Here is a 26449-nt window from a genome sequence, read left to right as displayed (position 1 = left end):
AAACAATGACTGGGCTAGCTGTCTGCAGCTTGCAATTATGGAAGGAAATGAAGCAAGCAGAACACCACTAGCCCTCTGTCATTCTTCTGGAGAAGACTTATTTGCTGGTTTTCACTGACATGGTTCATGTGGTCACGCTGCCTAGCATAGACGCTGCATCCCAGCTAAAAAGTCTCCACAACTGGGTTTTGCCTGCAAGAGATTCCTTCCCCCCTCCTAACTTCTGAGCACAAGATGAATCTCAGGGTAGGACTGATAAGGCACATGAAGAGCTAGAAGGGGGTTTAGCCATTGGTATGCTGGTGGAGGAGGGAGTTGCAGTCTTCCACACTGGCATTGAGAATTCACACAGAAAATGGTGTGCACAGGAAAAATTCATGTAGAGAATTACTGTCTTTGTTCACTGAAGGTGGTATAAGCATTTGACATTCTGATCACCGCATTAGCACCCATGGTATTCAGACAGACCTGAAGTGATTAACACCACTTAACCTGAAAGGGATGGAAACAACTTTTGATACGTTTAAGCACCCACTCAGGTTTGCACCATTTGAAATCAGTGAGTGACGGAAATAGACACTCCCGTAGGACAATTTCATGTGGATTGTGCAAAAAATATGGCATTTCTCTCTAGAATAGTAATGTATCACAATAAATTAGGAGGAATGCTTGCCTACTTTATTCTTCCAAAGTTAAAGAAGCTGACTTGCTAATACAAGAAGCCTCCAAGAAGGTTTGCTGCAGTACTTCTCCCAGAAAAAAAAAATCTTAATATTGCACAGCCAAGTCACATATGCCAAAAAGATTATCATGCACAAATAGAAAAGAAGCTAAATGAAACTTTGGTAGGCTGCCAGTTCAGTATATGTGTATTTCCACTTTATGTTGCAGCTGAATCTAGTTGTGAGCTGTTTTAATAGCTTCTGAAGGGACCTGGTGGTGTTTGTGTCGGAGCCACAAGGTATAGTGTGGAATGGCTTTCCAATTGCAAATACGATGTGTTTGGGGAAGTTCTTCCGGAATAGTATGTCTGTATTGTCCCTTTGAGAAAATCAGTTGTGATAGCATAGGTAGCATTAATAGATAGATGGGCAGGCCTTCTAGAATATTCCTCCATATCAATACTTGTATGTGTATGTGCTGGAGCCTCTGAACACACAGTTAGACACTGTGCTGCTTTATAAATATTAAAGTGCTGAATGCTTCATAAGTTTGTAGACAGACAGAGAGACGTGTATATACGTGGTCGCACATAGCAAGATCAAATTTGGTATGAATGCACACTGGAAAAATGGGCACCAAAAAGTATGAACAGTAAGATATTTGTGTCATCTAATTTACGTACCTGTATTAAGTGCTTAATATAAGGGTATAGTGCCCGTAGGTTCTCAGTATGGCCAGCTGAGAGAGGTGAGCACATCCAGTGGTAAACTGAGATCATCCTACCTGAGAGTAGGTCTCTTCAGGTGCTCAGTCTTCTGGTGATGGGTGGCATTCACCTGATGCTGTGACTGGTTACTGTGCAAGTACCAGTAACACAAATATTGTATTAAGGAACAGTTCCAATTACAAAATTATAATCCTGAAATGATTCTACACTCCCAAAAAACATGCAGGCTCTAGAAAAAAAAACTTGTATGACATCAGGGAATAGGAGAACCTGCCATTAGGTACTGTTCATTCTCATTCAATGATTCCAATCTAAAAACTTACCAGCTTGTACATTTACTTTAGGACTAACCCTGCAATTAATATTATTTAATATTGCTACTACAGTACATTGTACATGAACCTGTCTTGATCCTAGTTGATAAAAAGGAACCATATCACCTGTTTTTAACTTTTGAAGATGTCATTTCAGGTAATGAGATGGAACAAAATGTGTTACCATCAAATTCATTACTCCTTTTTGATCAAAGTGTGAGCAGATTGAACCAATCCCAGCTGAAGAGAGAAAAGGAACAGATGATCAGTCCTGATTTTGAGTTCTTACACATGGCTTTAAGTGAAGAGTAAAACTGAGTGGAAGTTACTCTGCTGTGTTCAAGGTAGAAGCTAGCTGTGAGGTCTGCAGAAGTGTAAATTCTCTTCTAAATTAAATTACAGTCATACCTAGAACTTCTTGCATCGACCCAGTCCAATAAATAGTATCAGTACAGCAGTAACAGAAGTACCTTCATACACTTAGATATACAAAACAGAGCACTGTTTCTGGTTCTTCTGAGATATTAACCTTGGTGGAAAACCAAGTGCTATTTTTAAGTGTCATTTTTCTGCACAGAATGAGATGTGGAGAAGCATTTGTTATTAGTGAATTTAAAATCATACTTCTCTTTCTGACGTCATTGTTTGCTGTGAAGATAATCATGATTTCTTAAAGTATTCAGGCCAAACAAATACTTAAGGAGTAAGAAAAAGGAGGTCTCTCTAACACACATTCACAATGACTTTTGAAGAGAGAAGACAGAAGAGAGAGAACAAAAAGACAAGATTTTTTTTTTTTCCTAAATGGAACGTTTTACTTGAGTTTCCCAGGAGACATCAGCAGCTCTTTAAAAGGTTCGGTTGTAAAGTGCCGGTACAGTAAGTACTGTAGACAAGTTGTTGTTCTCTGAGGCCATGAAGCTGCTGTTATTTTTCAATCACTAATTTCTTTTTTTATTCTTATCTAGATGACCCTCGGGGCAAACATCAAAAAAAAATCCAAAGCAAAACTCAAAATTACCTTAATCTGTATGCTGTAGATGGGCTGCGGACCCTCTGTATTGCAAAAAGAGTAAGTAAACGCAGACTCTTGGTTTGCTTTTAAGGAGAGTCTTGACAAAGATTACTGAAGGCATTTATTAATTTATTGTTCTTGATTCATAGCTTTTTCATTTTATTCTGTACAGAATTAATGCCTCTGCATCACATTGACTGTACCCTCACATACTCTTTTTAATAGGTTCTCAGCAAGGAAGAGTATGCCTGTTGGTTAAAAAGTCATTTAGAAGCAGAATCTTCTATTGAAAATCGTGAAGAACAACTGTTTCAGTCAGCGCTGCGGATAGAGAAGAATCTGCATCTGCTAGGTAATGAAATGAGAGCTGGACATGAAATTAAAATGTGTTAAAAATTCTGAAAGCTTGGGTGTAAAATCCGTTCTTTTCCTTAAATGCTTTCTGACAGTACAGAAATTGGCTTCCTTTGGACTTTGTCATGGCTGTCATGTGCAGCACCACAAAGGAATGAGATATAATTAACATAACAGACATACCCTGTTTTCCTTGCTCCTGCCATCATTTTGTCACTAGTGAAATGAGTGGAGTAATACCAGGGATGAATTTGACACAATATCATAAATGGAAACTGCTGCTCTAAACACGAGGAGGACTTGGCCCAAACTGTCTACAGAATTTTGTTAGCTTAATGCCACTTCAACATGTCAGAGACTTGCATGACTTCAGGAGCACCAAAGACACTCATAAAGCAGAGCTCATGAACTGCTATTGTGAGAGGCATCAACTCTCATATACATCAGGTTCAGCTCATGCTCTCAGGGGTTGTGTATTCTATGGAAGGGGTTTGCAGTACTTCATAATGACGTGGTTAAAATCGTTGTATGTAAAATGTATTCCAAGAACTAAGTCATACCCTTCCTCTGCTGAGTTGAGATGTTGAAAGCACTGAGGTTCTAAAATATATATATATTCACTCTTACTCCACGCATCCAAGTGCTTTCTCTGGCAAAGAAACTGGGACAGCCGTAACACTGTTGGAGATAGCAACCTTCACTAATTGCCAGCATGCCTGTCTCTGGGAGACGAGATCCCTCTCACCCAGCTCCTGATGTATCTACTACCAATCTCTGAGGCTCCCCATATAACCAACGGAGAGACAAAAAAATAAAGTGCACTTCATGTGGTCTGTCTTAGATACCCACTTTAGGATTAGATGAATCACGCCCTTAAAGTGTCTGTTTCCTCTGACTTAAAGGGTACCATGAGGTGACTAATTCGGACCACATTAATCAGGAATATCCCACCATTATTGCGCCTGTTGGCTCTGGCTGTGCTCTGGGGAGGGCAGGGCTGGAAAGTGAAATTGAACTGCCAGACAAATAAATAATAAGCTGCCAGAAAAATAAAAACTGCCAGAAATAAACTATGCATTCAGTCATCCCCCAAGAACCTCATACTGTGGTTTGTATCTTGCAATGATCAGTTATGATTAGGTTGTGGGAATTAAAAACTGAGTCTGGTAAAGGAATATTTTTGCCTTTGTACGCTGTTTGGAAGATAATAGCTTTCCCAACATTGCCCTAAGAATGTGTTTCCACCTACATGACTGGTGCTCAGACTTCAAGTGGACTTGTGTTGCTAAAATATTTTTTTCGAGGTACAACCATAGGAATAACAAATAGCTGAGAAAAGTTTGCTTTGCTTTTCCTGTTGTTCCAGGCAGCTTGCATGCCTGTCACCTCCTCATTCTCTAGTAGTGAAGGCTTACATTTCCTCACATCGAAGCCTCTCTGAAACTCAGTGGAGCACTGATGTATCAGTGGTGACACTGAACTTGGTCCTGAGCGGCTTTTGCCACTCAGGCAAAAGTTTTTCAGCATTTGAAAGTCTTGCTTCTGTCAATTGATTTATGAAAGCATAGGAAAGATGTTCAGTCTCTTATAAACAGGTAGAAAGATACATTGAAAGCGTGGAAAAGCCACATTTTACTTTCACGTCATGGTCAACAGATTTATGATTTATTCTCTGCTATATCTCATTTGGCAACCAGTGTCTTTCTGCAAGAGCAAAGAAGAGCAACGAGGCAGAAAAAGGTTTATGTGTGCAGCCTAATGTTTGTTGCGAAGCTGCAGTCCTGCTGTCATTCCCCTTCAGAAGGGAGAAATCTCTAGTGACGCAGCCTCTTCAAGTTGAGGAAAGGCAGTTAAGACCCTTAAGAACTGAAATGATCTCCTAGAAGCAACAATATCTTCTCTAGCAACACTCACAAGAAATGCTGAAGATACAGAGCAGAGAGACAATAACCAAAGATACATCAGCCTTCTGAACCTCAGAGGCTAGAAGTGGCATCAGATTGCTTTTGAAATTTTGAATTCTGGATTTGTTGTAGGCTGTTGATGCAGATGATTACCCCAGCTACTTTCTGCTCCTCTCTCTCGATACCCCATAAAAAGCTGCCTGAATCTTGCAACCATTGGTAGTTTAGGTATTTCCCAATAAAAGTGACTGCTGGTTTCTCTGAAAAACCCAAACTTACAATTTGAGGTGAACCCTAAGTGTTCATTTAATGTGCAATATTTGCTTTTTCTATGTGCTTAGGCGCAACTGGCATTGAAGACCGTTTACAGGATGGTGTTCCAGAAACCATTGCAAACTTGCGCAAAGCTGGGTTGCAGATTTGGGTTCTTACTGGAGACAAGCAAGAAACAGCTGTTAACATTGCATATGCCTGCAAGCTACTAGATCATGATGAAGAAATCATCACTTTGAATGCTGAATCACCAGTAAGCAGATCCAATACACAAGTTTACTTGTGAACTAGCTTTGCTTCATTTTCAACTTGTACAATTAAAAGTTTGATGGCTTTTTTTTTTCCTTTCCCTCTTTTTTTCCCTCCTTTTCCTGCTTCATCCGTAATTTTCAGGTAGGATATGTCTTTGAATACTTTTCAGTGAATCGTGCTTCTAAGTCATGCTGTCACATATCATAAACTTACTGAAGACATGTAACTGTGTGTAGTGGGCTCCACCATGAATGAAAATATGCCATAGAAGCATAAATGCCTTTCTTTGGTATGCATTCTCAAAGCATCCCTTGTTCTGCTTGTTGGCACTAATGGGTCTCCAGAAGCACCCAAAAGCACCTTAAACACGTGTTAAGGAAGAAAACAACTGATTACCTATTGAGAATTTGTGTTTTATTTTACACCAGTGAAATGTAGTGTTTAGATAACTCAGTCATTCATGTTTTCTCAGCTGCCTTTTTTCTCTGGAGCTAGAAGTAATACTTAAATTTTGATGCTAACACTGAGAGTCAGAAAACCCCATCTACAGTAATGCCTTGCTTCCTAACAGACCTTTTCTAATTCTTCTGAATTACTGATCTTACCTGTGCTCAACTTGTTGCAAGCAGACAGTCACAAAGAGTTTACTGATACGGTGTAACATACAAGGAACCAGACTGATAGTGCTGTAGTCCTTTAATCGGGTGATAAAATTGGACTTCAGATCAGCAGTAGGCCAGCAGTATCCAGCTCCAATTTCTTTCGAAAAGGAAGAAAAGATAACAGCATTTTCCATTCTTGAGTGTATCAACTGAACTGGTAAATTGATTTTCCATGATCTTTCTTTTTTGTCATACTTTGCTGTGAGACCAATAGCATTTCATGTTAAATGTTCATATATTCTCAATAACATCTTTTAGTTGAGTATGGCTAAGAGAGAGAATTCAGCTTAAATAACCTTTAATTGGCCTTTAACAATGCATAACTATTTGATCTGAGTTGTAGGCGTGTACAAGGTGTTCATTACCATACTTTACTTGGTACTGATACTGATTATATCATCTCCCAGTACTGTTATTCTGAGAAGGAGCTAAAAGAAATTACTTTAGCACACAATACTGCATGTTAAAGAGGAATTAGATTTTAAGACTTTTAAGTCGTCATTGCTTTCATATCTTCTGCAAGAATTGAGTGTGTTTAGAGTGATTATAAGAAATTAAAACTGTAACAGTGCAGCAAATATAACTCATTCCCCATATTCCTTATACAAACACAAACATTTCAATACCTGTTCTTTTCTCTCAAGCGTATTTATTTTTAATTTTTTTTTCAGGAGACATGTGCTGTCTTGCTGGAACAGTGTCTGCAATGCGTAGAGTCTAAATTTTCAAACAACACAATAGACGAAGCTGCTGGAAGCATGAATGTTGGGTTCACCCCTCTCTATCCACCCTCTTCCCCTGTGCTTTCCAGCTTGGGCCTAGTGATTGATGGAAGAACTCTAGCTTATGCCCTGGAACCTACACTAGAAGATAAATTTCTTGCACTAGCCAAGCGATGCCGTTCAGTATTGTGTTGTCGCTCTACCCCACTCCAAAAGAGCATGGTAGTGAAACTAGTCAGAGACAAACTCAAAGCAATGACCTTGGCAATAGGTAAATATCTCAGTTTAAACTAGCCTGCCTTGACGTATACTTGATGTATACCTTATGTGCCTTGAGAATGTTCATTTTTTGACTTGCAATAGGACCCTTCCAGCTGCCTCACAACTCAATAGCCTTCCATTTTTGTCTGAAAATGTGTCAGACAACTCTAACGTATTTACTCTAACATATTTACTCAAAACCAAGGAAGAACTCTGGAGCAGTATTTGGGAGTTCTTCCTACAGAAGTTAGGTAATCAGGACCCAGGTATGCTATGAGTTTTTGGCATGTCTGAGCACAGCTGTGAAGAATTGGGTAAGCTGATGCTGTGCAGAACACCATTTTGCAATCACTGAATTACACAGAACAACACTGTGCTTAGTGTTGTTACATCCAATCATGTTTAAACCCAAGGCTCTGTGTTTTTCATCACAAGTCAGCCACACAGCATAGGATATGAGTTGACCTTGTCAGTACAGAGAATGGATTTATGACTAGCATTGTGCCAGCGCTTACATTTCCTCCCAGCTAATCAATCAGTTGGGGAAGGGGAGAGTTTGTCACTCACCCTATTTCAAATCTGGGAGCATCTTCCATGTTTGCATGATTTTTACATGAGAAAAGTCAACCAGCCTTTCTTTACCTACCTCAAGTTTAGGCTCAGGTTGCACTAGAAGATAAGTTTGCAGCATATATTGTTACAAACACTCCACGTGTCTTGGTTAATCATAGCAGCAACGTGTGTGGGTTGGACCTACTCATGAGAAACCCTAAGTACCTATAATAATTGCCAGCCTCCTATGACATCCACATCACCAAATGTGTATTGATTATAATAATCCTCATGCTCTGTATATTATATCTAGCTCAAATATGCCTTTCTTGTGCTGAATTTATATCTTTGGCTGACTGACTGTGGACATAATTTGCATATGTTGCCAGAGACGTCTGGCTGGTTAACTTGAATTATCCAGAATGCTTAAAAGCACTAGTGGAGACTGGGCAGCTTGCGTTTTCATTCTTTCTGAGCATCTTGAGACTGCGAGTTGAACTCAAGCTCCTGCTCTGGCTTAAAAGCCTAGCTATATACATCTTCCCTTTTAACCAACATGAGCTTGGGGTTGTGTCGAACAGACAAAAGTCATCAGCTTTGTCAGGTGAGCAGATACCACTCTCATATGTGCCAACAGGCCGGAAACTGGAGTGAGATGTGAATGTACACCTCAGCCACTGAAGTTTAAAACCAAGTGTCTCGTCATCAGCTAATATAATTTCATTTCCACTAGCACACTGGCTGTAAATTTAAGAGGTTAAGAAGCAGATATATGTCCCATTCTGGTATCCTTTCTATGGCATCTATCACTCATGGTGTCATGATTGGAAGCAGAGCAAGGGATAGTGACTGTGCAGCCACTGCAGTTAAATCTGCCTGTGATAGGTATATTAAAGATCTTGGACTGGTCAACTCAATTCAAGAATTCATCTACTTTTTAACTTCATTGTATTTTTTACTGTGTAGACATTCTCACTGGCTTTAGGTCTCCTTGTACATTCCATTCTTAGTCACACCTGATTGAAGGCAGACAGTTAATCAAGAAGCAGAAGTCTTGGGAAACTCATTCTCAGCCTTCCAGTGGTTTAGTGTTTGTGCAGTTCAGGCCAGATACTTGAATTTTAGGTCTTACTAAAAAGAGACAGATGTGTTTTATTGTAACTTTTCCATGATAAAAAAAAGTCTACAAGACCTGAATGCCTTGGCAGCTTGGCCAAACTTTGAACCTTATATTCCAAAGATGGATCCTTTCGTATCCCGCATCTCCCTTACTATACTCAGCCAACACTCAGTAAAAACTGGTTTTCCTTTGCTTTGCTGCTGCTAACTGTTCCTGGTCTACCAGTGACTACAAAACTGTATCTTGTCATCTTTAGGTGATGGTGCTAATGATGTCAGCATGATCCAAGTGGCAGATGTTGGTGTGGGCATCTCTGGTCAAGAAGGCATGCAGGTAATGTTGCTCATTCACTGAAAAGCACTCCCGTGAGAGGGTGAAATAGGCACTTCCCATATGTCAGGTTGACCAAGCTGCCTTTGACTAGCCAGCACAAATAAAGGAGAAGCAGCAAGTTATGCTCAGGAGTGCCAGTTGCGTGTCATAAGGATGCTTTCAGCTTGAGTTTGAGCTTGTGTTTGTTCTCAGATCCGTGGTGAGTTTAAGCACGCTACTTTCTCAGAAAATTCAACTTAACAGATCCCTCTAAGCAATAAATTTTAAGAAATCATTTATTAAATGCTAGTTTAAAGGAGGAAAAAAGCTTAGTGCTGCATTATTTAGGAAATAAGGGTTCACCTTATTCTGGCTTTTATGCTACTGTCTCCTGTATTGTTTGGCTATACTTCTCCTGTGGAGTAGCTGCACAAGCCCATCCAGCTGATGCAGCTTATTTGTGTGGTGTGGTGGTGACCCTTAGCCCAGCCATGCACACATCTCGCTCACTCAGCCTATTCAGACAGCAGAACAGTGAAGAAAGAGAAAAATTTGTCCATTTGCAGAACCACTGCTCCCTGCACACTATTCCAACTCTTGGTTTTCTCCCCATTTCCTGCCACGGGGAACAGCAATATAAGGGGACTTGCCCTGTAGTCTTTTGGATGTGTTCAGCCTGTGATTACTGTATTTACCACTGTATGGGGCACTTGTCCCCTCTCCAGAAGCAAGGATGTATACGTATAGAATGTATTACGTTCTGTATTACCTGTTATCTCTCCCTCCTGTACTGCTAGCGCAGTTCAGTGCAGTGTTAGCACCAGACATAGCAGTACAACACAGAGAATGAGGATAATACCTCATTTCCAAAACGTACCTTATATTTGGGCTGGGTGCAGACTGATTGCATGAGAAAATAGAGTAGCTGAGGATATGTCAAAGAGCTCCTCAGAGCAGTTGGGAAGTATTACCATTCTGAGGACCTGAGCAGATGATCATGCTCCTTAACATAGTTACCGGTGGGTGGTTCTCTGACACACATTGCATTTTTTGCAACACTGGCTGGATGTTTTGCTCAAAAGGGATTAAAGGCCTCCTTCACACACAGAGTGTGCAAGTTGGCTATAGAAATTTGTTCCAGGGGATTTCATGACTGCTGTAATTTGTTTGGATCAACACACAAATTTATGAAACAAAAATTTAACTGAGCTATGAACTGGGGCATCATCTTTGTGTATTTTCTAACATGCAGATCACCAGAAGCTAGGACAGTACTCTGGAGAAAAGTCAGTAGATTTTTTTTAATTTATTCATATACTCTTCTGAAAGCATCCTCTCTTGATCATTGTTGGAGGCTGGATGCTAGGGAAGATGGGCTTCAGCCTGATCCAGCAGAGCTATTACACTACTTCTCTTTGTAATCATCCAGTGGGTTCACTCAAAGTAATCTCCAGGGCAAATGGATGTCCATCCACTCTTGAAACAGACAGATATCAGGCCTGCAATCCATTAAAAATGCTTCTCCAAACATGTTAGCAGCTGCAAATCAGACTGGAAAGAAGCTACCACCAAAATGTTCAGATATTCATTGTGCATATGGCATCCCAGCCGTAGACCCTATGAGTCTGACTTTGATGGGTGAAGAGAGCAGGAGAAAAGGAAGTCTTGGGTTAAGCTGATACCAAGTGTATTTGTTGTTCCAGAGCCTTCACCAGGCTCCGAGACCTTTGCATAACTTATGCAATATCATTCTGCAGGCAGCCTAGGCTCCAGAGAGCCCATAGGAGACTTTTTGTGGGGTCCTCTCCATGCCTATCCATTCAAAAAAGTCTGCCCCAAACTTCTTGGGTCTTATCATATCTTATGAACTTATCAGCTCCTTTCATCTATTTATTAATTCAGATCACTTACTTTCCTAATACAGACAGATAGTGTGCGTAGCATTTTTTTCACTCCTCTCCCCATTATGCCACTTTCAGCTGAGCTCATACACTTACAATAACCAGTCCTCAAACGCCCCTAGCTTTTGTCATCTGAAAGCTATTTGCTGATTAACCCATTAAACTACCTGGTTTTCTCTAAATGAAAGTTCATCAGAGTGGAAAGTGTTTATAGATCCCTTCCTTTGCAGCAAGGGCCTAAGGAACCATGCAGGCCTCTTTACTATAAACAACTGTCAGAATCTTACACGTGCAGGTACTTAGAAGGCATTGAGCATTTAGATGTCTAAAAAAGCAATACTTTCTGATTTATTTTCTTTCCACATTCTACAGAAGCATGTGGAACATGAATTACTTTTTCCTGTGAAAAAGCTGGAAGAAAAAATAAAAATGTGAAAATCAAGGGGGTATATTTTGAGACGAAATAAACATGCAAATGTAACTGGATAACACTATCTTCCTCACTGCGTTCCTCACTGTAATTAAAATGGAATAAAAAAGAAAAAAACCCCGACACGTCTCACAATGTGTTGCGAAGTACTATGTTAGAAGCACAAATTAAAAGAAGCTAATGGTTTTGTTTTAATGTTGGAATAGGCTGAGATGGGGTGGAGAACAAGGAAGCAGCCATAGCACAGCTCTGTTCTCCTCGAACTGCACGATAGCTGTATGTCTGCAAGACAAATCAGACTGTTCTGTGCAGGGAGGTTATAACAAGTGTATCTCCGTACCTGAGAAATCCCAGGATGTGTCAACATATTAAAAAATGTCCCAGTGCTTATATACATCTACTGCTTAAATTAGAATGCATTATTACACCTTCTCTTGCATACTGTTTTAGAGTTTATTTTAATAGCTTCTGCAAGCACTTACTTGGGAAAACTGAGCCCTTTTGATGGTTTCCCAAGAAAAGGAATGAGGAAAAATTAAAAGAAAAGATGTCTCTCGTTTGAAAATACAGCCAAAATGTACCCTGTGGAGTCTGAGGGAGATATTGCTCCTTTGGAGGTTTTCACCTTTCCTCATGTTTTTGCTGAACTGTGAGAAGAAGGTTGATACAAAAATAGAAAATGTAATGTAAAATAATATTAAATGAAATCTTAGTATGATTCTAGGGGTAAGGAAAATTGTGAAACAACTTTGACAGCACCATAATTTACAAGAAGGTCTCATCTAGATGTATAGTACCCTGAATTTTAGTCAGAAGTAGAGAGAAACTGGGTGATTCATTTTGTCAGTGTGATTTGGCAGTCTGCACAGTCCCAGCAGAGTCTTACCTAGTGTGATTTTTTTCACAGGCATTTGTAAAAAACATGTGATTTTAAAAATCCCTCAGAATACTGGTATCTCAGGACAACCAAGTAAACTGTATAAACCAGGGTTGGAAATGTAATTAAAACTGATATTTTTACTGTTTTGTCTTTTAAAGTCCAGTAATTATGATGCAACCACTTAATGGTGCTTTTCTTATTTTATTTTCTGGAAATTCATTTGGCCCGGTAAGTACCCTGTAGTTTTTACAGAGAAGGATGTTACAGCAATGAAGATGTTCACGCATGGGCCCTAAGCCTTCATGCTCATGCAGCTGCAATTGCCAGCCATTCTCCCACCTCTCCCTTTTTTGCTGCTGCTTGTCACCATCTGGAACGTAGACTGAAATCCCCTCTGGGCAAAGACTGGGTCGCCTTGCATGTTCTGCCAAGCTGCCAGGTTTGTTCATGGGTATGCCAAATCAATGCAGCAACAGCTGCATTTCAGATGCATTGTAATGGATTTCATTCTTCATCAGTACAATTTCCATTGACCCTATGAGTTGAGATGACGACTAGATTCCCTGTTGGTGTTGAAAGTGACACTTTACAATAATGATTCCAACTTCTCTTTCGTTAAAGGCGGTGATGGCAAGCGACTTTGCAATCCCAAGGTTCCGGCATTTGGAGAAGCTCTTGCTTGTTCATGGCCACTGGTGTTATTCCCGACTCGCCAATATGGTGCTGTATTTCTTCTACAAAAATGCAGTAAGTGTTTCACTTGGCACCTTAATGCCACCACATATTTCCAGGGTTATTTTGTGCTAAGTGAGCATTAGGTCAGCCTTCAAATGGTTTATAAATAAGCTGCAAAGAAATTTGCAAAGTTGAAAGACAGCTGGCTGCCATTTGCAGGAATACAGGGCCCATTCCATAACAGCTACAGTGTGCTGCTGAATGTGCAAATTAGGTAACAGAAATAACAAGCACTGCTTAAGAAAAGTTTCTTTATAGAGCAGTTTTGCAGAATTTAGCTGGCTAGACACAGGAGTCTTTAATGCCAAAGCCATCCAGCATTGGTCCAAAGTAGCAGTTGAGTGTGTTTTCTCTTCCTGACTCTCCCTCGCCATTGCTTATGAATCACTGTACATATTCCTTAGTGACTTGAGATAATTCGAGTCCTCTCTGTGTCTCAAATACAGAGATTGGGAAGGTTTTTTATTGTTTTATCTTAGTCCCAGATAACCAAAAGAAATCATTAGAAAGGAGGCACACTGTGGTAAAGAACAGACTGCAGGTCTGCATTTCCTCTCTGGTGCATGAAGCGGGAGCTAGTCCAGTACTGGGCACTGAGCCAGTAGCAGCTCGACTCCTTGGCCCTAACAAGGGCCCTTTCCATTGATCTTGGAGTACAAAGAAGATTGATTGAAAACTGCCTAACAAGACAACGAAGAATTCAATCAGCCGGGTGGATGTCACTGGCAGGGACAAAGATCTGCTCACTTGCAACACCTACACATCACCTTGGGAGCGAGGGATATGAAGAAGCAGGAAAAAGAGGAGAGCCAGAGCTCTCAGACCTGTGTTTGCTCCAGAGGACAATGTGTGAACTGTGAGCAGGAGACTGGATTTTATTCTCAATATCAGAAAAAAAAGCAGTTCTCAATTTTGTAAAAGTGGCTTTCCAAATAAAATCTAATCCTCAATTTTTGTAATCAGTGGCAACTTTTTGATGCAAATTCCTCTTGACCTGAATAGTCCCCATCTGATCTCAATCTGAAGGTGGGTATTTTATCAGGAGACGACTATCATTTGCTCAAAATTTTGAACATAACAGGAATACTTAGGGGAGCTAAAGAATTAATGAAACATCTTTTTGTTAACACAAGCATGTTAAAATACCTTCTGTGGTCTGATCAGAAACCCCATGCAAGCACTCTTCCAGACACAAAAGGAGGAAGGGACTGGGACGGTCTGAACTGCTGCCTAAGTCTGAAATAGCAAGCAGATTTAAATAACACTGTACTGAGTGGAGAGCCACCTGTTGAAGCACAACAGCGAAATATGTGCTGGTGTTCAAATGCCTGAGTTTTAAGGCTTGATCCTGAATGATGCTGAATGCCTGTACTCCCACCCACAGTGCTGTATGTTCCCAAGATACCCTTTGGCTTGACAGTATCGAATCTGAACTTCCACAAAGCGTATGCAGAGCCATGTTACCTTAAAATAAGAAATTAAAAAAAAAAAAAAAGTAATACACATAAGACATCCCAGCAATCAGCAGCCAGAGATGTTGCTTATACACCTACATTTTTGTTCAGCTCTTGTAAAATCTTCCATTTCCTTTGGTACAACTCCCTGTGATTACAAGTATTATTTCTCATGCCATTTTTAGTAAGACATTTTCAGAAGCTGCTGCCTCAAGGCTAGAATATAACTGAAGAAATCTCTTTGTGTTGGCTCTGCTTCGGCAGCCTTGAGAGCTTTCTGAGCAATACTTGTTGCTACTGACTCTAAAACTGTAGTGGGGTATCCAGCATATAGACATGAATATGTCTGACACGGTGCCTGCCCTTAAGGAAAGCATATTCGAGAATGAAAGATGTGAGCACCTGATTCTTTTGCAGAGAGATTATTCTGGATGATTCTTCGCAGAGAGTCAAGATAGGTACACTGCAAATGTTCTGCAAGTTTTCTGTTTCCTCAAGTGTTTTTTCCCCATTTGCTCATATTATGAAATTTTCCCTTCTCCGCTAGAACCTAACTCGAAGTTTAAACTCCAGATTGCTGCAAAAGCCATTTGGAAACTCAGATGACTTATCCAAGAAGATGTTTGGCTTGGTGGAGATAATAAAAATACAAGTAAAATATAAACTAAAGCATAGCCTGACTGGAAATATCTGAGCTTGATGAAAAGGGATTTCATGTAAAGAAAATTCTACCTGCACAAGCATGCACTGCTTCTTCCCCTTTATACATTATCTCTGCACAGGACAGCACTGGACATTTTTTGTCGTATACTTCATTCACTGAGAAATTCTGCCTGGGGCCACATTCATAAAACAGTCTCATCTAGGGGGAGAAAAGGAAACCTTTTTTATTTAAAATCTGATTCTATTTTTATGTAAATTTGTTTTGACTTTTTCAGGGGGCTAATGCAGAGAAGCAAGAGGGAACATTATATCTGAAATTAAATTAAACACTTGTTTAATCCAAAATAAAATTTCACGGGGGAAAATCTGATTTAAGTTTGGTTACTGAAATGTCATTTATTTGTACAGCTTGCTTTGTCAACACTGCTGAGACCCATACCAGAGGTGGTATTTTCATCAAACTACCCATTTTTGTCAGAGCCAAACTATTTCCAAGGCAGGTTAATTTTAGCAAGTATCTAGAGAGGAAAGTTTCTTATGTCCAGGATTAGGTGGATTTTATTTACTTAAAATTAGTGAGAGAAAAGCATGTAAATTCACATATTTATTGCAATTCCATTTTGGGAAAAGACTCAGGAAGTTTTGTTGGTTTTTGAGTTTGAAAGGAATACATTTCAAAATTCATTCAATTTTTAAACAAAATTGCCATCTCCAAGCCAAATGTACTGAAGAGGGTAAGCTCTGGCAAGTCAGTCTTGTTATGGCCAGAGGAAGATATTTTTCCTGGAATGTATTTACAGAAACATTATCCTTAAACAACTACTCAAAAATACTACAATTTAACTTTTAATAGGTTAGTTTAGATTGTGAACTCACAGTGAGACATATGTTGCTGCTGATATACAAGCCACTTCAATGTGGTATGCAAGCATTGCCTGAACATATATATACAATCTGTCTATCTATATACACACACATGCATACATTTACATACAGGAGGACTGACCCTCTTATTCTGTGGGATTTCCCCGTCACAAGATAGGCTTAGGCTTTGCTCTCCTTATAGAAGTTTTCACTGACGAAGCAGACCATAGTGCTTTTTTTCTGCTATGTTTAAATTCCAACCACATCTCGGTGCACAGATAGAAGAGATCTATAACCCTATAGAAGAGATCTATAGGGTTAACATTCTCGAGCTAGCTGAAATCACTTAAGAACAGAACACAAAAAGAAGAGGAAGTGGAATGAGAGGTCATGTTATTTCCGTTCTTCATGGTTAAAATGGGGAAAACCCTCGAGGGACAGTTGCCAAGGTTTTTCTGATTGCCTTCTGTCTGGTGTTAATCACTTTACAAAGAATAATAAAAATTGCAGGTTTAGGAGGACCAAGCCTGGGAATTTATCTCCTTCCCATGGAAGCTGACCATCTTTTTCTGGGCCTCAAATCCTCCCTCACAGGTGAGATCTGAGCCCTAAAAACCTCTAGATTCTCCATGCTGCAGAGATTGTAGAAGAAATTAATCATGTGGTTTGTCCCTTTTTGGGAGATTCCAACCCAAGTACGTGAACAATCCCACTCCAGCTGTGTATGCAACTGATTTCTTTATACAGCTGAAGAGTAAGGGAGACTGAGGAAGCTTTGCAGCACTAATAACTTGCTGAATTTCAAAGCAAAGAGATAGAATACTTAAGACAACTTTGCTAGACAGTTTCACCTCCCTTGCTGCTGCTAGTCTTGTGTTCGTCTTGCAAAAAAGCTCTGCATTTACCCATTGTAGACCAGAAACAAACATCTGGGACAAAACATCTCAAGCCAGCAGAGGATATTATTATGGAAATGTTTATTCTTGCAATAGTAATGTAAGTGCTATCAGATCAGTACTCATACACCTAGAGTGATGGAGAGCTTTTTATGGTTAGTGAAACTGCACCTCAGAGTTTCGCTTCAACTGAAAGTTAATTTTGTGTGAAGTCATCCCTGACACCTGAGATCTGAGGTTCCAGCAGCACAAAATCTTGTAGGTGTGCCAGATGTTCGTAGCTTAGCTAAGTGGTCTGGGCATCAGGAACAGCAAGGTAAAGACTAGGTATCCTTAGAAAGATCACTCACGTGTTTAGCGTCCAGAGGTAAGTCCTTGCAGAACTGAAATCCGAATGCTTTTAGAGCATAGTGGGATGACGATCCTGCTTTCTTGCCGTATTTACAGCATTTCTTATTCTGTTTCAGATGTTTGTGGCCCTTCTCTTCTGGTACCAGTTCTACTGTGGGTTCTCTGGCTCATCAATGATCGATCAGTGGTATCTCATCTTCTTTAATTTACTCTTCTCTTCTCTTCCACAACTGATTACTGGCGTGCTGGATAAGGATGTGCCAGCTGAAGTGTTAATTGCTGTACCTCAGCTTTATAAAAGTGGACAGAATATGGAGGTAAAAACTACTTGTTTTTGTGATTTTTTTTCCTAGAAGTCTTTAGTTTCAGCTGAAAACCAGCCCTCTTCCCAAAGGATGGATTACTGATAAAAACAGTCTGAGAAGTCACTATTATTATTTCGTTATATTTCTCACCTGAGTCAAAGTATCTAAATGCCAAAAGTGCATTTAAAACAAACAACAAAAAAAATAACCCGGCTATAGTTTGAAATATGTAAAAGGAGAGAAGCTGGATGCTTTAAATCAGCCTAAGCTGAACACCTCCCTCGTGGTCCAGGCTCACAAATAACCACAAAAGTAGAGCAGATTATATGTTGTAGACTAGTGCAGACTTTCACACAATAACCTCACAGTACTTAATCAAAGCTTCAGGCCCCAGCCCTTTACAAATGGTCAGAAGAGAAAGATGTCTTGAGGAGTAAGCACGGAGGTCAATAGACTTAGACTCTGAAGGAAGTAGTCACCAGCAGATGACAGATTCAGCTGAAATGTCTGTTGAAAACACCTTGTCTCCATCTGCTTGAATTGTACAATGAAAATAGAAGGAATTGCAGGAGGGATTCGAGCCAAATCATTTCTGGTAATTACAGCTACAGTGTACTGTGGGAGAATCTTTCTGCTTGGCAAGACTATCCATAATGAGATGTTGCATCCAAGGCAAAAGCCTTTCTTAAAAGGATCTGATGTTGACCCCTCTGAGAGGAGACAGTGAGCGTCTTTTGCCTCTACCTGCATTTGGTACCCTACGTACCCAGTGACATTGCTAGACACTGTCCTGAAAAGATGAAAGGAGAATTCTAGTGTAACTTACTTCTATTGCTTTAGTCCAAATTCTCTTTTTCACCCAGCTGTTGTTTTCCATTTTCTACATTTCTTTGCTTCCAGTGCATTGCACTTTAAAGACCTGCAACATTAATACCTTCCTTTCTTGCGTGGGCTTAAGGTGATAGGAATCTGGTAATGGCTTAAGCTTGTTGGAAAGTTGTGTCTGCCTGTCTTCAGATGGGAAACTGCGGAGAGTAGTCTCCCAGGTTCACACTACAAATATTTCTCATAGGCAAGCCCAGGGACCGTTCTAAGTTTGTTTGAAATCTAATGAGCATTTCCTCTGCCTAAAGAGTAAAACTTGCCACAAATCCTGCTTCACATAGGATGTCTTTCAAAAAGATATCACTGAGTCAAAGCCTACAGTATTATAGAATAATTTCGTTTGGAAGGGACTTCTGGAGGCCATCTGACCCAGCCCCCTGCTCAAAACAGCTTCAAAGCCAGATAAAGTTGCTCAGGTCTTTATCTAGTCCAGTTTGGAATGTCTCCCAAGAACGGAGATTCCACAGTCCCCCTGAGCAACCTCCTCCATTGTTTGGCAGCATGTTATTTCAGTACACCAAAGAACACCTGAATTGTTTCTGAGCATCTCTCAATTATCATTTTTGGGCTGCAATTATATTCTCCAGAGAGGTAAAGAGCCCTGATGAGCCCAGTGGTTGCAGATGTAGCCTACATCCCCATATTAAATAAACGAATATTTTGTCGTTTACAGACTATGACCATCCATACCCCTGCAATTGTATATTTCTTTAAATGTCACTTTAATATTGTTTCAGATGTGTGTGTGTATATATATACATATGTTTATTTATGTATTTATAACATAGCATACATTGCTGCGTTACTTGCTAAAGATCATTACTGAGGATCCTCTTTTCTAACTATGTGTGCGTTTTCTGTTTTCTGTTTTCTCTCCTGTGAATAAACACTCTGTGCTTGTATGTATGTGCTGTAAAGCACACTGACTCATGTACTTACACCACAGAGAGCTCCTCCTGAAATCAGTGGTCTAACTGCAGTGCTTAAGGTTGGGCACCTTCATAGCTGTTTGCTGGCCTGAATGTCAGATTCAAATTACACCCTGTGCTGGGGAGGGGTGGGGTGGGGAATGGCAGAAGACCGTCCTTCCAGAGCAGAGCGGCTTGCAGGCTGACTCTTCATATTTCATCCCCGAGGGTATCTAACTGGCAAAGTTGTGAAGCTATTTGCATAAGCAAAGAGGCAATGGGCAAGTGCCCACTGGAATATCCCCCTCAAAATACCTACCCCAGCAAACAGCATTTTCATTAGGCTCTGATTTTCTTAACTTTTTTTGTGCCACAGGAGTACCAACCACACATGTTTTGGATGAACATGATTGATGCTATGTATCAAAGCCTGGTTTGCTTCTTCATCCCCTATTTCGTAAGTGTTTGGTGTAAGACATTCTGTTTCAAGCGTTTTGAGGAGAGCTGGCATCACAGCTTGGGCTAAATTCTGGCTCCTTCTTTACAGACTTACTATGATTCGGAGGTGGACATCTTCTCCTGGGGGACTCCCATCACCACAATAGCTCTTTTCACCATCATACTACATTTGGCTATAGAAACCAAAACTTGGGTAAGGTACCCACAGTCTACATAGAAACTCACTGGCATATACATAATTCTTTTCTTAGTGCCATTCTTCTAAACAGAAGATGGTTGTTTCATCCCCTCAGCACATTCTATTTTTAGCAAGCATTTTAAGCAAACACGAAAAAGGTTTTAAACTGTGATCTGCGAACAGCTTTGTAGTGTTGTATCTATAATACGAATTTTTGAAAATACAAGGCTCTTGCCTTTGTTCTGCATGGATTTGGCTCCAGAAATTAAGAACTACTAATTCAGAATCACAGCAAATTTCTCAGAATATAAAGAATCATTAGTCTTTTGTTGGTTTTTTATTCTAGACTTTTCTCCACTGGTCATCTTGCATCTTCAGTATTCTTTTATTTTTCTTTGTGGCTCTGGTTTACAATGCTTCCTGCCCAGTATGCCATCCTCCATCCAATCCCTACTGGACTATGGAAAGGCTGATGGGAGACCCTATGTTCTATTTAATTTGCATTATATCACCAGTCGTTGCATTGCTGCCAAGGTATTGTAGCTTCTCTCATATCTTTTCTCATATGTGAAAGCAGTTCATGCATGTGGTTGGGAGGGCAAGAAACATTTCTTTTTCCACTCCTCTCTTTCTTTTTGCCGTACCAACCAAGTCAGTCTTTTTCAGCAGCTGATTACACGAAGTCAGGTTGTCCAACCTTTTCTGTGCTCCTGACCGCAGGAACAGACCACAGCTCCTGGCCATAGACCACAGGAGTGGGATAATTATAAACTGTTGCTTGAATCCCCAGGCCATGCAGAGATTTTCTACTCTGTGAGGTTTTCCATGATGCCTCCAGATTCAGCCCATCCTCCCGTAACGTACATAACAGTACAGAAATTCTGATGGTATGTTGTGGACATACTTGCCTGCTTATGGATGTAGGACACCTGCCCTGCAGACTGATCCCCATTGCCTTTGATTCCTCATCAGGAGAGATGAAAGACCATGTGTTAACCACAAGGTGGATCGCTGGCTGAAGGCACAGATTTGTTACACTGCTTGTTATTAATCAAAATATTAGCACAGCATTCAGAGCTTTTCATCTGCAAGCTTTCTTGTGTCAAGCATAAGAAAGGCACATAAAACTCTCTTGTTTTTCTGTGTTGTACTTTTGTCTTGCATATTTTCTCTTAAAAATATCTTGGGTACTTCCTTCCTTCGGTTCTTTTCACGTGCACATTCTCCTCTTGCAGATTTCTGTACAGAACCCTTCAGGGAACACTATTCCCAACCCAGCTTCAGCTTGGACGCCAGTTGAGTAAACTACCCCCAGAGATTCGCACCCGGCTTCTGACCAAGTGGAATGTAAAGGAAACAATACGTCAGACACAACCCTTTGTAGACAGCTTCTCACCAAGCCTTGGCTCAAACGCTGGTGATTGTTATAAGGCTGATAACCAAAGCACGCCTTTGCCAACATCTCAGACAAGTGAGTCGCTTTTCCAAGAGCACACAAAGGCAGAACACTCAACAGATCAGACTGCGGCTGCCTCTCCCAAGGGTGACATGTTGTACGGGGAAAACAGACTCTCCTCATCAGCAAGTAGTCTGGAAAGGTCCATGGGATTTCATGAAGTTAGACATGGCACTTCAGAGGTGGAGTTGTCGCCTGTGGGAGGAACGTTCCCATGGAGCTCAGCAGTTGACCAAGCAGACTTCAGTTTGTTGAAGTGGATCACTTCAACTCCGCTGTTCAGTCGCATTGGGACTGTTTTCCAGGTGTCATCAAGCAGTTTACCAAATGAAACACAGGACAGCATGTGTGTGCTTGGCTCTTCTTTGCACGTGGACTTCAAAGGCTTAAAAGAACAGAGCTCAAATGACTTACAGGACAAAATTAAAGGGACCCCAGCTGATCATTGTAAAAGTGACAATTCTGAGACCACCTTTTTATGACATGGGCCTTAAATATATTTATATATTTTCTATTTGCACACATTTATAGTGAGATTACTCTATTTGTTTCCAAAGATGGAACGGAAAATCAAAGGTACAGAATGATTATTTAAGAATGTTTAAATACAGTATATTGAAATAAGAGCTTTAAATATAAAAAGAAACACTTGAAAGTTCCATTTATATTTTATTTTTTCATCTCATTTTGTAAGGAAATGCCGTCTCTTTATTTTTCAGATGCTTCTCTTTTGTTCTGACACATACTGTAAAAGCAAAGGACCTATCTACCATATTCAAAAGGATTAGGTTCAGCAACGATTATTGATATCATTACAGGCCATTCAGTAATCAAGGAGGAAAAAACCACAGGAATAAATAGACACTGCATTCCATCCATCATCTGCTTGCCAGGGTGTTTTGTCACTGGAACAAACCATTAGGCAAGACTATCAAATCATTGTACACCTCGCTGTAAATTTTAACAGTATCTTTCCACTGCATTAGTAAGACTGGTATTTTATAAGTGACACCATATTTTGATATTGCAGCCATAGCATTTTATGTGTCATGATAAAACAATAAATAAATGACCATCCATATTGCAAAGTGACTTCCCAGTCTGGCATTAATAGTAATTCAGCCCTTCACTTGGAGTAGCTAGCATTTGGCTGGTCATGGCCTTACATCAGGCTGTTCAACTTCTGAAGAAAAGCTGCTGCTTGTTCGTGAGGAACGAATTGGTGACAAAGAGCTGGCGCATTGCGTCTGCTGTGAAGTTTGACCTGGGAGGGTCTGTGATCATCTGTGCTGGAGCACTACCACGAGTAGGCTGGTTTTGCTGAAGAAGTCAGCCCTGCTTGCTAGCAGGGGTAGAGTTTTGTTAGGCACCTTCAGTGTTGTTTCAGCCAGGTTAAATGAAGTCCTCAGTGATTAGGAAGGGGCATGACCAGCTGCAAGGGTGCAGAGATGTGCAGAGGTACTTGAGCCTGATCTAAGACAGGCTAGCTCCAGTTCTGAAAGTAGGGAGCTGCACTGCTTTCTGAGGTCATGCCTGAGCCGACCTTAACGTGGTTGTACATCACTCAAAGTATCACTGGTACATGGATGTACGGCTGCGCTGTGCCAGCCTGGCGGGTCCCAAGGGCGTTTGGCGTTGGAGGGCTGCCTGGCTCTTTCGTACCTAGTCACCATGGCCACCTGTGAACTAGCTGCTGCATTTCTTTGTTTCCTCATCACGGGTTTTCAGATGGCTTTTGCCTTGCTTGCCATCAGTGGTGGAAGGGCAGAACTTGTGCGTGCCACTCTCTGTGCCAGGCAACCTGGCTCCCACACGGATTGGCTCGATCCATTAAGCCACACTGCCTGCCGTGTGTCCCTTGCTAATCCACTCAGGATCTTTTTTTCAAGGATTTGTACACTGGCCTCTTCCCCAAAGGCAGAACTGTTAATATGAAACTGTAAAAGGCCAATGAAAGGAAGAGTTGTAAGCGATCTCAATAAGAGCTGTCAGCCTGTAAATAAGTTACCCTCATGAAACATGACACAGCTACATGTAGCTAAACTACGTTTTGGGATTAGAATTGACTAGGGACAGGGCAAAGACGCTGAGGGACTCACAGGATTTTCAGTCTCCTGTGAACAGCTTTAAGCATACAATTGATTAAAAGAAAATGTGCTTGAAGCACAACTTCTTTTTAGCCTCTGGTTAACAGGGAACATGGGTTTATGTATTCAGATCTTAGCGCAGGAAAGCACGCCTATTGACTTGTTACTGGCAGAAAAAGTTATGAAATTTCTCTGTTTTATATTATTACATTTATTACAATATTATTACATTATATTTCAATTATTACAATATAAATGGGGCAGTAAGAGTGGGCACTTGGTTTCTATGGAGGTAGGCGGGCATCTGCGCTGCCGGTGCCAACGCGAGCCGGGAGCTGCGGGGGGGGGTGTCCTGACACATGCCTCTAAAGCAGGGCAGAGTCCCACGCCCTCAGAGGACTTGGTTCTGTCCGCTCTCTGGAAGGGGAGCCTGTGGGACCCTGGAGAGGTAGAGAAACCTCCTTTGCAAGGGTCTGCTGTTGGGTGAGACAATTCCGAGTTTAGACATCCCTGCTTGCTCTACCAGCCTCCTCAGTGTTGATAGTAAGTCCGTTGGGATGACTTTGCAGGTAGTTTTTTGCAAGGTTAGCTGGCTGTATTTAACACAAACTGCAGAGATTGCCATTGTAAATAACTCACCTGGTGGAGCTGCAGTGTCTTTTAATGTCAGAGAGAGAATCAAATTACACTTCAAAATGTGTAAATACTGCCATCTGGTTAGAAACATTCACCTGCTTGTGAAACAGGATCTCTCAGAAGGACACGGTATCAGATACCAGGTAGGCAGGGTTCATAGGTTTGCAAGACGTTAAATTCAGTCTAAGAGTGGGGTCGTAGGAGGAGCTTGCCCTGGATATCACGTGTGTGTGCCCTCTCTCAGTTACAGCAGCAGCCCCAGCAGGTGGGCGAGGGTCTCTCGGCCTTATTGACTCCTCCACACCTTTCCACAGCACATGTGGTGTCCCACAGGCCTTCATGGGACTTGCCTGGTGCTGGCAGCAGAAGGGGCTGGAGCATCACTGGTGTTTGGCTCAGAGCTGTATTTGATGATATTGTCATAAAAAAAAAAAAAACCCACATTCCTCACTAGACATGCCTTTGTGATACAAGATTTGGTTTAGTGTTGTGCTTTCAGTGTTTCAAAGACTATTTTTGTAGGTAAGGGATAAAAGGTTTCCTTTGGGACTGAGAGATGCTCCTGCGCGGCCAGATAGTTGCGTTAAATTGCCACTGTGAGTGTAAGAGTAGCATATCTGTGTCATATATTTAGGGAAACTGTAGATCTAGGTCCTCAGCTGCTACAACCATCATAGGCCCTTCTACTTCTGCAAGCTGACTTACCCCAGCTGGGGATCAGGCCTCAATAACTGCTGTATTTTGTTGAAAAGAAAAAAAAATCCTTAGAGAGATACTTTTAATGCATAAAGTGTAAACGCTCCCGTCATACTGCAAGATAAAATATCTTATTATGGCAGCAGTCCTGCAAACATGTATGAGTTTATTCTTAAATAAGCCAAATAATCCCTCTGACCTTAATGGTGCAGTGACCCCAGCAGAACTGCGTGCGTGCTTACAGATAGATAGGAAGATGTGCCACACTGAGGCCTCCGTGTGCCAAAACTACGCAGCAAGGTACCGAGGGGCACAGAACCAGGTCAGGAGGATGTCAGTAAGCAAGAGATCTCCATTCTCTTTTGGGAAATAAATTATAAAATAATATAAATAAAATGTCATTTAAGCCACAGTTTGGAGAAAAAAAATACAGATTTCACATTTGGAAAGAAAATATTAAGCAGACTAATTCTTCTCGCTCTAAATCAGAAGTTCTCTCTTCAGCTGCCAGAAGACAAACACATCAAAGCATGTTACTTGCTGGGCTTTACGGCTTGTGAACATTTTGAAGCTGCTATTAATATTTGAAACATTTTAGCTAAACAAATACTAATGGCTTTCTGAAGCTGTATACATTGATTTTAATAAAATAGAAATAAACTTGTAAAGTTATTCCTGTCGGTGCAGTTGAGCAGTTGTCACATCAGACAAAACAAAGCTTTAGATTTGTGAGGCCGAGCCTCAAAAAGCATGCAACGGTTTCTTAAAAGATTCCACGATGCAATTAAAGCAATGCCCGGTTTCAGTCTATTACCAGCAACAGCCCCCTGCACACTCTTTCAAATATTTACACTGAACTCTGCAGGCATTCCTACATCTGCTCGACGTTGCCGGCTGAAGGAGTCTGGCTGAAATGAATGACTAAGATGACAGTTGCGAATTAAGCATCACAGCATTCCATATTTCTTACTCATATTTTTGTGAACTAACTTCCCAGTGATTTATCCGTTTTATAAATTTCTCTTGGATGTGGAAAGGTCTTTGAGAAACAGCCAGAACTCTTCTGTCAGGTTAGCACTCTGATCCCAGAAATTATATCTCCCACGTAGGCCAGCGCACTGGAACTGAGCATACAAATATCAAAACAGGAACAAAACAACACTCTGGTGTTTTTCCCCAAGATTGTCCAGCATACATCACTGCTCTGAGTGCCCAGACAGCCATGCACCTGTTTGCCATCCTCCCGTGTCGGCTGTGGAACCATGGCCCTACCCCCTGAGGGCCATTAAACGATCTTTTATGCTTTTCCTAAACTGGAAAGCTGATGACAGTGCTGGCTTCCCACTGTGGCCAAACCCAGTGGCACCTCATATTGTTTCATTGATGAGAAGAGCTCATCCTTTAGCTAGTAAAATTTCCTCAGACCCTCTCAGATTATTCAGTCAGAGACTGCTCTTGCTTCCATGATAACGACTTTCCCATCTACCCTGCAACAAGCCTTGACTTTTCATTTATTCATACCCAGTTCTGCTTA

The 26449-nt window shown here is 40.9% G+C and overlaps 1 protein-coding gene across 1 annotated transcript in view; it reads left to right on the top strand.

The window, feature by feature from the left end:
* The window catches only part of ATP10A (ATPase phospholipid transporting 10A (putative)), a 116951-nt gene extending 94364 nt beyond the window's left edge, over positions 1-22587 (top strand). The window contains exons 11-21 of the mRNA XM_075093560.1: positions 2673-2776; positions 2945-3071; positions 5319-5503; positions 6836-7157; positions 9076-9152; positions 12964-13089; positions 17422-17622; positions 19780-19860; positions 19951-20055; positions 20387-20574; positions 21276-22587. Of these exons, the coding sequence (XP_074949661.1) occupies positions 2673-2776; positions 2945-3071; positions 5319-5503; positions 6836-7157; positions 9076-9152; positions 12964-13089; positions 17422-17622; positions 19780-19860; positions 19951-20055; positions 20387-20574; positions 21276-21978 (2219 nt within the window). The 3' untranslated portion in view covers positions 21979-22587. The remainder of the gene's footprint in view (positions 1-2672; positions 2777-2944; positions 3072-5318; positions 5504-6835; positions 7158-9075; positions 9153-12963; positions 13090-17421; positions 17623-19779; positions 19861-19950; positions 20056-20386; positions 20575-21275) is intronic.
* The last annotated feature ends 3862 nt before the right edge of the window (positions 22588-26449 follow it).

The sequence above is a fragment of the Phalacrocorax aristotelis genome, chromosome 1, assembly GCF_949628215.1.
Source record: "Phalacrocorax aristotelis chromosome 1, bGulAri2.1, whole genome shotgun sequence".
NCBI classification, from domain to species: Eukaryota; Metazoa; Chordata; class Aves; order Suliformes; family Phalacrocoracidae; genus Phalacrocorax; species Phalacrocorax aristotelis.
Note: the sequence above shows the minus strand (reverse complement) of the source record. Positions and strands in the feature narration are given on the sequence as shown.